Source organism: Budorcas taxicolor, chromosome 15 (assembly GCF_023091745.1).
Source record: "Budorcas taxicolor isolate Tak-1 chromosome 15, Takin1.1, whole genome shotgun sequence".
In the NCBI taxonomy this organism is placed as follows: Eukaryota; Metazoa; Chordata; class Mammalia; order Artiodactyla; family Bovidae; genus Budorcas; species Budorcas taxicolor.
Window position 1 is genome coordinate 53,471,319 of NC_068924.1, and position 12,227 is coordinate 53,483,545.

Consider the following 12,227-nt stretch of genomic DNA (forward strand, 5'->3'; position numbering starts at 1 on the left):
AGCCTCTCTTCTTTTCTCAACTATTTAAGGCCTCGTTAGACAACCTCGTCAGACAACTAGGTCGATCATTTGTTCCTTTTTATCGCTGTGAGTGGTTTTTCTGTGAAAAACCAGTTTGCTTATACATTATTTTGTTGATGGACATTTGATTTATTTACTCTGTGGTATAGAATAGGTTGTTATTGTTTATTTTATATATAGAGTGTGTATCTGTTAATTTCAAATTCCAAATTTGTCCCTCCCATCCCATTTCCCCTTTGGTAACCCATAAATTGGTTCCTATGTCTGTGAGACTCTTTCTGTTTCGTAAATAACATTCATTTGTATCTTTCTTTTTAGATTACACATGTAAGTGATATCATGTGATATTTATCTTTGTCTGAGTTCACTTAGTATGATAATCTCTAGGTCCATCCATTTTTCTGCAAATGGCATTCATGCTTTTTAATGGCTGCTTAATATTCCACTGTATATATGTATTACGTTTTTTTAATCCATTCATCTGCTGATGGATATTTAGGTTGTTCCATGTCTTGACTGTTGTCAATAGTGCTGCTGAAAACACTGGGTGCATGTATCTTTTTGAATTAGAGTTTTCTTCAGTTATATGCCCAGGAGTGGGATTGGTGGATCATATGACAACTTTAGTTTTTTAAGGAATCTCCATACTGTTCTCTGCGCTTCCCAGCTGGCACAGTGGTAAAGAACCTGCCTGCTAGATCAGAAGCCTTGACTTCTTAACCTCCAGTCCTTGAAATAGTACTTGGCTGTATTTGTTTAGGTGTTTTTTAATATCTCTCAGCAGTGTTTTCCAGTTTTCAGTGTACAGATTTTTCACATCTTTTATTAGGTTTGTTCCTAGTTATTTGTTGAAATTATGTAAAAATAGAGTCAGACACAACTGAACGGCTGAACTGAACCAGTTGATTTGTGTGTATTAACCTGGAATCTTGCAGTCTTGCTTATTTTTTTTAAAATGTATTTGGCTGTATTGCATTATTGTTGCCCTCGTGAGATCTTCATTGCTTCCTGTGATGTCTTTGTTGCGCTGAGTGGGATCTTTAGTTGTGGCCCGTGGACACTCTAATTGTGGCCCCTGGGCTCAGCAGTTGCAGTGAACAGGCTTAGTTGCTCCATAGCATGTGTGATCTTAGTTCCCAAACCAAGGATCAAACCCGCATCCCCTGCACTGCAAGTTGGATTCTGAACCACTGGACCACCAGGGAAGTCCCTCTTGCTAAGTTTATTATTAGTTTGATTGTAGATTAAAGTTTTTTCTATGTACACAATCATATAGCATCTGTGAGTAGATATTTTTGCTTCTTCCTTTCCTTTGTTTATAACTTTTTAATATTGGCTTATTGCAGCAGCTTGAATCTTGAGTACAGTGTTGAATGGAGTAGTGAGAGTAGACATCTTTTCTTGTTTCTGAACTCAGTCAGGTATTACCTGCAGGCTTTTTGTATAAACCCTTTATCAGGTTAAGGAAGCTCTCCGTTTTCCTTAGTTTGTTGAGAGTTTTTTTGTTTTAAATCATTAGGTATTGAATTTTACCAGATGCTCTTTGGGCAGCATCTTTTGAGATAATGATTGGTTTCTTTTTGTCTTTCATTCTGTCATAATTGATTTTCACATGTTAAGTCAACCTTGTATTCCTCAGATAAATCCACTTGATCAAGATGTATTATCTTTTTCATATACTTCTAGATTTGATTTGTTAATTTTATTAATGATTTTTGTATTGTCTATAATTTTCTTGTGATGTTTTGGTATCAAGGTTATCCTGGCCTGTTAAATCCAGAAGTGTTCCTTCTTCTTTGAAAGATTTTTATTAAGGCTAGTATTTTATCAGTGAAGCCATCTGAATGTAGTTTTCTATGTGAGATGGTTTTTAATGATAAATTTAGCTTTTTAAACTGATAGCAGCTATTCAGGTTTTCTGTTTCATTTGTTTGGTTTGGGAACTTTTGGTTTTTAAATAACTATTTCATCTAAGTTGTTAAATTTATTGGCATCTTGTCCATAATTTCCTTTAATTCCTTTTAAATGTCCATAGGATCTGTGGTGGCAGTTTCTCTCTTACGTTCTTCATGTTGGTAATTTGTTTTTAGGCATCATTTTTTGTATCTTCTCTCTAACTTTTCACACCTACATCATCCTTTCTGTTCCTGTTTTAGTTTAGGACAGTGCCTAAACTTTTGGTAGGACTATTAAAGTAACCTCATACTAGCCTTCCTGTTTATAGTCTGTTTCTCTGTATCCCAGTAACCTAGTTACAGAAGGTAAGATCTTTCTAAAATACAAATGTAACTAAATCTTTCTTGGCTTACAACTTTTTAATAGTTTCCTAATACCTTACAAATAAAAATCTAACCTCCTTCATATGGAATACAAAGTCATTATTGATAAAATATCTATTTCTCTGAATAGACTCCTGTTTTTCCCATGTATTCTTTACCTTTACATCTCTCCCTGCAAGCCATAGGGAGCTATACTTCACTGACTTTCTAGTTGCTCTAATTTGTCACTCCACATCTTAAAATTGAATGCAGTATTTAGATGGGATATGATCGATACTCAGTCAACAAAAACTGTTTCCTACTTCTTCTTTGCTGAGACTATTGTTAATACCTGCTAGGTATGAGCTCAGTATTTATTTGACATAATACCTTTTATTCCATGTATCTTTACTTTCACAGCAAAATCTAGCTGCAAAACATTATTTTTAGTACATTTTCCATTTTGCTATTATCTCAAAACATATTGAGATAACATGTATCTATTTGCTCTAGCCAGAATACCTGTCAAGCAGCTACTTGACAGTCTTTGTGTTGGTATTGACTAATCACCCAGACGACTGGATGGTTTGTATTTCTATATAGTACCATTTTACAGTTCACAAAATCAAGAGACATTCCTCTGAAACTGGCTAAAGCAGTTGGTTTGGAGGTAAAGCAGTTGTTTCTTTTCTTGTCAGTTCTTCACCTCCTCACCCCCAGGGAATCAGGATGTACCATATTGTGTTTGAAAGCCTAAAACATGTCAAACTTTTATTCTTCTGTTGAGTTTGAAAGGGGGGACGTTATTAGCTCTGTCTTGATGTAGTAGGGGCTCTGAAAGTCTGTTTGGATAACACTGAAGATTGGAGGAAATGTGACTCTGTCTGTGTGTTTTAAGCCCCTAAGGTAAGATCAGAAAGCGTCTGGGGCAGTGAGAGCCAAATAGTTGAAGTCATACATTAATTATGGTCATGAATCATTTTTATTTTTAAAGTCTTTACCATTTGACAAGGTTGTTTGCATAGTACTAGTGAGTTTTAGGCAGCATTTTCCCTCCTTTTAAAGTAACAGGTTATTTTGTTGATTTCTACTCTGGGTTGATAATGCCTGTCAAATTAGAATTCTGATAACATTTTTAGTAGAAATTGCTTGTTTCTTGCCAGAATGAATGGTCTTTAATTTATGTGATTTTTCTTTTGAATATATTTTGAAGTTATAGAAAACTATCACTTTAATCTTTTAACTCTTTCACTGGTATCCATTGTTGTTCAGTCACTAAGTCCTGTCTGACACTGTGCGACCCCATGGACTGCAGCATGCCAGGCTTCCCGGTCCTTCACTGTCTCCTGAAGTTTGCTCAGATTCACGTCTGTTGAATCAGTGGTGCTGTCTAGCCATCTCATCCTCTGTTGCCCTCTTCTCCTTTGCCTTCAATCTTTCCCAGCATCGGTATATCAATATCAATAAAAATAATCAAAATTTGGGGACTGTACCTTTATATGCAGCATTAGTCGACAGTCAGCAGTATGTTTTGTGCTACATTCTGTGCTAAGCACTGGGAATGTAAATGAAAAAGCGTGTTTGTTTCTTTTTTTTTTTTAATTTTTATTTCTACTTTATTTTACTTTACAATACTGTATTGGTTTCGCCATACATTGACATGAATCCGCCACGGGTGTACATGAGTTCCTAATCCTGAACCCCCCTCCCACCCCCCACCCGATATCATCTCTCTGGATCATCCCCATGCACCAGCCCCAGGCATCCTGTATCCTGTATCGAACATAGACTGGCGATTCGTTTCTTACCTGATAGTATACATGTTTCAGTGCCATTCTCCCAAATCATCCCACCCTCCCCCTCTCCCTCAGAGTCCAAAAGTCCATTCTATACATCTGTGTCTCTTTTGCTGTCTCACATACAGGGTCATCATTACCATCTTTCTGAATTCCATATATATGTGTTAGTATACTGCATTGGTGTTTTTTTTCTGGCTTACTTCACTCTGTATAATTGGGTCCAGTTTCATCCATCTCATTAGAACTGATTCAAATGTATTCTTTTTAATGGCTGAGTAATACTCCATTGTGTATATGTACCACAGCTTTCTTATCCATTTATCTGCTGATGGACATCTAGCTTGCTTCCATGTCCTGGCTTTTATAAACAGTGCTGCAATGAACATTGGGGTACATGTGTCTCTTTCAATTCTGGTTTCCTCGGTGTGTATGCCCAGCAGTGGGATTGCTTTTTCTCAAAAGGATCTAGTAAAGAAATAGAAAAGGCAATAGACAGTTACCGTAAAATGTGGTTCTATAATCTTTGTTAGTGTTAGTGTCTGTATGATGCTGTGGATCCCCATAGGAAGAAGTACCTCTGCCTGTCTGGGATAGTGGGGGAAGGCCTTTGGAGGAGAATGTATACTTGAGCTGCCACTTAGTGGATTTAGGGGTGTACTTGTCTGTTAAGAGTGAGGGAAACTTGTAGGCAGATAGAACAGCTCACTCAAAGGTACAGAAGGAAGAAATGGCATGATGTGTTTGGAGAGTTGCTAGTCATTCAGTGTTGTTGGAGTTGTGTGTGCAAGGTAAGAACAGCAGAAAATGAGGCTGGGGCCACATCACAAAGGGCCTTTCCTTGGTTTCATATTTCTTTAGTCACCTTTATAGAGGAGTATTGCTCTTGAGAGGGTGTACACCTACACACACAGAGCAGGAGTCAGTGGGATGGAGAGGAGTCTCCTCTGTTGGATTCCTCTGGGGTCTCGAGGAAGTTGCAAAAGAACTGATCTCATGAGCAATCTCAGAAGAGTTGCTCCTTTTTAGATCACCTGAGAAGTCCTCACTGACTATCAGGTGGTTTCTGAAAGTGCAAATAATGTCTTGACTCTTTTTAGTGCAAGGTGTCATAATAATAATGTTGGCAGAGGTATTGATGTTATCAACTCCCTCACAAAATTAACATCCTCCTCTACAGGGTAACTTTTAGGTTAGGAGAGTTCACCGGTTTTATTCATTTAAAAAACTGAAGTAAAACTTCCTTACAGTGAAACACTTAGATCTTAAGTTTAAATTCTGTGTGTACCTGTGCACCTCTCACCTCAACCAAGAGATGAAACATTTCCATCACTTCAGATAGTTGCGTTATTCCCCTTGGTCTCTCCCAGTCAGTCCTGCCTGACACAGGCAACTAGCCACTCTAAATTTCTGTCAGCGTGGATTGGTTTTACCTGTTCTTGAACTTTGTTTAAATGGAATCATATAGTATGTACTTTTTTTTTCCTGAGTTTTTTCACTCAACCTGATGTTTTGAGGGTCATTCATATTGTTGTGTATATCAGTGTTGTGTTCCCTTTTTAATGCTGAGTAGAATTTCAGTATATGAGTATACCACAGTTGGCTTATTTATTCTGTTTGATGGACATTTGGGTTGTTTTCTGTGAACGTTGTTATAAATATCTTCTTGTGAATATCTTTTTATATTTCTTGAGTAAATGGTAAGGAGTAGAAATACTGTGTCACAGGTTAGATGTTTGTATAACTTTATAAGAAACAGTTTTCCAAAGTGATGACACTATTTTACCACCAGTGCGTGCAAGTCCTAGTTGCTCCACATCCCTCTAGCATTAGGTGTTATTTTTATTTTAGTTATCCTGTCAGGTATGAAATGGTATTGCATTACAATTTCAATTTTAATTTCTGTAATGACTAAGATTTTGAGCACATTTTCCTATGCTTATTGTCTTATATCTTACAGTTTTCATAATTTATTTTTGGTTGTGCTGGGTCTTCATTGATGCATGTGAGTTTCCTCTAGTTGTGATGCGCAGGCTCCTCATTGTGGTGGCTTCTCTTGTTGCAGAGCACAGGCTTTTTTATATCTTCTTTTGTGAAGCGTTTCCCTCTTTGGCCCATTTTTAATTAGGTTGTCTCTTTGTTACTGATATGTAAGAGTTCTTTATATACTCTAAGCATAGTACTTTGTCGAATTGATATTTTGTAAGTATTTTCTCTTGGTCCATGGACCACTTTTATATTTTCTTAATGGCATCTTTAGATGAACAGAGATTTTTTTTTTTATTTTGGCAATGCCTAATTTATTCATTTTTAATTTTATGGTTAGTGCTTTTGTGTCTTCTCTAAGAAATCTTTGCCTATCCCAAGGTTGCAAGAGTTTCTCCTTTGTTTTCTTCTACAGTTTTTATGATTCTAGCTTTTATATTTACTATGATATTCTTGAGTTAATTTTTTGTGTGTGCTGTGAGGTTGGGAATGAAATTCATTTTTTCCCTATCCAGTGTTTCCAGCACCATTTGTTTAAAAAATTTTCCTTTTCCATTAGTCTCCCTCCATTCCTTTGTCCAAAACCAATTGACCATACATGTGTAGGTCTGTTTGTATACTCTTTATTCTGTTCCATTGATCTATTTTTTTGATCCTTATAGTGAAATCGCTCAGTCATGTCCGATTTTTGTGACCCCATGGACTTGTAGCCTTCAAGGCTCCTCTGTCCATGGAATTCTCCAGGCCAGAATAGTGGAGTGGGTAGCTGTTCCTTCTCCAGGGGATCTTTCCAAGCCAGGGATTGAACACAGGCCTTCTGCACTACAGGCACATTCTTTACCAACTGAGCCACCAGGGAAGCCCAAGAATACTGGACGGTTAGCCTATCCCTTCTCCAGGGGATCTTCCTGATCCAGCAACTGAACCAGGATCTCCTGCATTACAGGTGGATTCTTTACTGTCTGAGCCACCAGGGAAGCCCATCCTTGATCCTTACACTAGTACCATATTGTTTAATTGTGTAGCTTTATATAAAAGGAAGTCTTGAAATCTGGCAGATTTAAAGATTGGTTTATCTCTTCTAGATTCTTTGTTTTTCTATATAATTAGTAGTATCAGCTTCTTAATTTCTACAAAAAGAAACACACACACAAACAAAGCCTATTGTGATTTTGATTGTAATTGTGAAATTATTGACCCACATACAGAAATATAACTGAATGTTTATTGAACTTGTGTCTGTAACATTATTAGTTCTTATAGTTGTTTTGTGGATTCCTAATGATTTTCTACATGAAAATCATGTCATCTGTGAATTAAGAAAATTTGAACATTTTAAATAGGTACATGTATACAAAATATAGAAGCTATATTTGAAGACAGATACCAAGAAAAGCACAAACCCATAATTAAAACAACAACAAAAAAATAGCTCTTAATTTTTCAGTGCTCCTTATTTCAAAAGGTCTGCTGCTTTAATTCAGTCTTCTTGGAATTATCATTAATTTATTTCTTTCTGGATACCCGTAAGTAATAGCCTTCATAGCAGTGATATTTTTTTAGTGCCTTTACTAATGCAGTTAATATCTCTGGGCCTCAAGTTTCGTATCTTTAAAGTGATAGGATTCAATCAGATTATCTTCTGAGGTCTCTCAGATTCCCATGAGTTCTTCATTTTAGCTCTCAATATGTCACAGGCAGTCAGGAGGGCATAGAAAGGGTGTTTTTAGAACATACTGTAACCTCTGTTATTTCCCTGTTGTAAATATGCTAGCGAATTGTGAAATGATCAGTTTGAGTTCATTATTGTGTTTATCCTGGAAGCTTTGTTCTCATTTTGTTCCATTTATGCCTGTGGCTCTGGGTTGAGTTTATAGTTAACTCACTTAAATTTTTCTACAACTTTTATTTCTAGGCTTCATAGAGCCCAGTGTGCAATTAAACAGACTCAGGTAACTGTTCAGAAAATTGGAAAGGAAATTGAAGAAAAACTAAGACTCACATCTACAAGCAATGGGCTGGTAGGTTTTTATATATTAACATCTTTAAATTCCTTGATTTCTAAGTGTGATCATCATATTCTTCTTGTATTAATTTCTCTCTTTCTCCACTCCTCCAAAAACCTGCAGGTAGTTTTTTTCCCCCTTAATGTTTCAGTGAGACTTCTGTTAGTATTTAAATGTTAGAAATCGACTTTCACATCTGCTAATAGTGTACGATACAAAGTGCCTTTTTGTGCTAATTGAAACTTTAGATTACATACAGTTACTTAGAAGATAATCAAAAGCTATTTTAGTAATGTCTCATAAATATGAACTCAGACTGTACAGACACAAACTATATAATGAATGAAAAATAGCTGCCAGAAGAAAAAAAAAATAGAGACTAATCTGCTTTTAAAATTTTTTAAATTAATTGGATTGAATTTAGTAAATTAGTTTACGGACAGTGTTCTCTTTCGGGAAAGATTCTGTTAAAGAGATGTTTCCAAAGAATAGAAATTCCAACCCAAATAGACAGATTTAAGATACTAGCATAATTTTGGGGTTGCTTTATACTCTTCCTAGTGGAATGAAGATTCTTTTTAAGTAGAATAGTGAGTATAACCAATAGATGGAACTTCACTAGAAGTGAAGTCACAGTGCTAATGATAGCTTTTGAAGAAATTTGTGCTGTCATTGTGAGTGCATTCTTATTAGAATTAGTAGCTTTAGTCATGTCCTACTCTTTGCAACACTGTGGACTGTAGCCCATCAGGCTCCTCTGCCCATGGAATATCCAGGCAAGAATACTGGAGTGGGTTGCTGTGCCCTCCTCCAGAGGATCTTCCCGACCCCTGGATTGAACCCGCGTCTCTTATGTCTCCTGCATTGGCAGGCAGGTTCTTTACCACTGACACCGCTGGGAAGCCCATGCTATGGGTAATGGTACTTAAAACTCAAATCCTCAAATTAAGTCTGAAGGAGAAACCTTTTAAGTGTTTGCACAAAGTCAGTAACGTGAATAGGCAGTATATTCCAGCTGTCATTCGCAGCACTACCAATTTGGCCAAAAGCTCTTTATGTCCCCAAATAAAAGTTCCATTACCTGTAAGATTTGCCTGACATAATTATTCAGGGGATTAACTATAGAAAAGCAGTTAACCTACACAGGTTTTCTTTCATGGAATTTGAAGTTAGTGGATGATAAAGTATTTAATCTATATAAAACTGATGATTTTGACCTACAAATGGCAGTGTCATGTAACTGAACCTAATATAAAAAATGGCTAGTTCTGTGCCTGTACATGGCCGGCATGCAAAATGTAGTAGCTGCAATAACTATGGTAATAATACTTGTTATTCATATGACTTTTCTTGCCTGTGGAAAATCTTCCACTTTGGAGAAGCTGTTAAACCCCCTCCTGTAACTCAGGCCCCCAAAAGGGCCAAACTCCAGGCCACAAATATATTGGAGGTGGAGGAAAAAATAGCTAATTTTAATCCTTTCTATAGTGTACAAAAATACCACATTTTTAGAGCCTTTGTCTGGTGAGAAACTGCTAGGTTTTTTCTTATTTTCCTCTCCCAAGGCAAGACTGGGAAATTACTTATTTCATTAAGTGACAGCATATGCTTTGTCTCAGTATGGAAAAATGTATGTTTAATCCTATTTTTCTAAAATATAAGTGGTGACATGCAGAACAAGATGATAGAATGTAGGAGTTTAAAGAGCTCAGGTTCAGAGGTTCACTGTGTGTTTTTACGGGGCGTAGTCAACAAAGAACAAAATCATGGGATTTTTGAACTGAAAGTGGACCTAGAAATATAGTTCCACCTCACTTAAAACCACACCTGACTAGTACATTCTGTTCCCTTCCCTCCTTTGATTTTCTCCATAAAAATATAAACGTTTAACATGCTATACACTTTACATATGTATTTTGTCTCTCTAAACTCTGTGAGGAGAGGGAGTTTTGTCTATTTTTTTTTTTCTCCTCATGGCTGTATTTTCCAGTGTAGTGGTGGACACACAGTAGGTGTGCTCAGTAAATATTTTTTGGATGTAAGAATAAATCTAGTGTAATATCTTTTAAGGAACAGAAAAATGAGACCTAAAGAAAGTAAGCAAGTTTCCTATGATCATTAGACAGAGTCAGAAATTTTGGTTTCCTTGACTTTTTCAAGAAGTAATATTTGTTACCTATTGTGAGATTTGTCTGTAATAAATTAGAAGCTGTTACTATTACCTTTTTTCCGTCATTCCCTTTCCAAATTGGCCCAAGGTCCTTGTTCTTCAACCCATTCATTTTCAATGTATAAGAATTAATTTTAGTCTAAGTATAAATACAGTCAGAAGGCATGTTTGATGTAGAAAGAAATTAGATTACCTTCTAAGATCAGATATAATTAACTGTTGGAAGATATTAGGTTCATACTTCCTGAACTTTGGCATCTTGTCATCAATGTCCAACATAATTTTGGTGGCACATAATTATGTTTTCTAAGAAATTTCTGCTGTTATCATTTTGATTTCTTTTGCTTAAATGTCTTGGATTTTGTCAAATTGCCTTTCCTTCCAGATTTCCTTAATTTTTACGTTAATGTACCTTTTCTGTTCCAGAATCCCATCCGGAAAACCATATTGCTTTTAGTAGTCATGCTTTGTTAGACTCTTTGGTTGTGAAAATTCTTTAGACTGATTTTTTTTTATGAGCTTGACAGTTTTAAGGATTACTTGGTTAGCTGTTCTATATACTATCCCTTGATTGGGGTTTGTCTGATGTTTTGTTGCAATTAAACTCGGTTCTAATGTCTCTTTTGGGGGGGATTGCAATATCCAGTCCAGGATGCCACATTTATTTAGTCATCATGGCTTCCTAGGCTTCTCTGATCTCTGACAATTTTTCATTCTTTCCTACTTTTAAATCATGACTAATCACTGCTGATAGTAACCTTGATCCCTTGGTTAAAAGTAATGTCTCCTACGTTTACGCACTCTAAAGTTCTCTTTCTGTCCTTAGTGTTTGGAAAGCAAGGTACTCAACCTGGCCTCCACTCAAGAAGAGGGGACTTGAGCTCCACCTCCTGGAGGGGAGACAATCTTAACACATTATTTGGAATTCTTTGTGAGAAAGATTGGTCCTTTCTTCCCCCACTCATTTATTTATTTATTCAATCATTTAATCATTAGTATGGATTTTATCTATATATTTTATACTTTAGGTTGCAATCTAATACAGTGTTATTTGTTTTCTTGTTTTAGCTGTGGCATTGAGAGTTCTCTCAAGTTGGCTTCTGTGTCTTTTTGCCCTCATCTCTTCTTTTATGTTTTTTTGCTTTTTACAGCAGATTCTTAATTTCTCGCACTATGTGATCCTGGTCTCAGCCCTAGATTCAGCCATTTCTCCTAGGAGTCCTGTTCATTTCACTGAATAATGATATTTAGAAACAAGATCTGGGCACGGGTGTGCCATTGCAGTTGAGTTGTAACTGCTTCTAGGCCCTCTCAGTGCACAGAACTGGTGTACACAAATATCTGTCTCTCTATGTATTAAAATTAACATGAGTTCATACCAATATACTCAACTCAAACTCCACAGAGTTTATTCTGGTCTTTCCCTTCATTGTGTTTATTGTAGTATCTTTTTCTGATAGTGAGAAACCATTAGTACAATTTATTTGCTTACTTTTTTAGTCCTTGTGTACTTGGTAAGGAGGTTATATTTTTCCCCTCATTTTTAAATAGGTTTTTGTCTTCATATGCTGTGGTTAAAGACCATGTGGGCATTGTATGTGTGTTTGGATACAGATCTTTTATCTGATATGTGTGTTGGGAATATTTTCTTTAAGTTTGTGCCTTGCCTTTTTGTGTTCTTAATGATGTGTTAAATAGCAAAAGTTTTAAAGTTTGATGAAATCCAGTGTATTTTTAAAAATTTATGTTTAGGGCTTTTTGTGTTCTTTCTAGGAAGTCTTTGCCTAACCCCAGGTCATATAAATTTTCTTTGGTATTTTCTTCTAGAAATTTTATAGTTTTGGGCTTTGCATTTAGATCTATGATCCATCTTAAGTTGTTGTTGTTTTTTTTTTTAATGAGTTAAGTGGGGTAACTTTTTCTGTATGAATGTCTGGTTGATTTAGCATAATTTCTTGACCAGTCTTTCCTTTCCCCATTTAATTAAATT

At 36.1% G+C, this 12,227-nt stretch overlaps 1 protein-coding gene across 2 annotated transcripts in view; it reads left to right on the top strand.

Annotated features, from left to right (window-relative positions):
* The window catches only part of UVRAG (UV radiation resistance associated), a 324,277-nt gene that overhangs the window by 135,581 nt on the left and 176,469 nt on the right, over positions 1 to 12,227 (top strand). For both annotated transcript variants that reach the window (XM_052652384.1, XM_052652385.1), the window contains exon 7: positions 7,977 to 8,082. In XM_052652384.1, the coding sequence (XP_052508344.1) occupies positions 7,977 to 8,082 (106 nt within the window). The remainder of the gene's footprint in view (positions 1 to 7,976; positions 8,083 to 12,227) is intronic.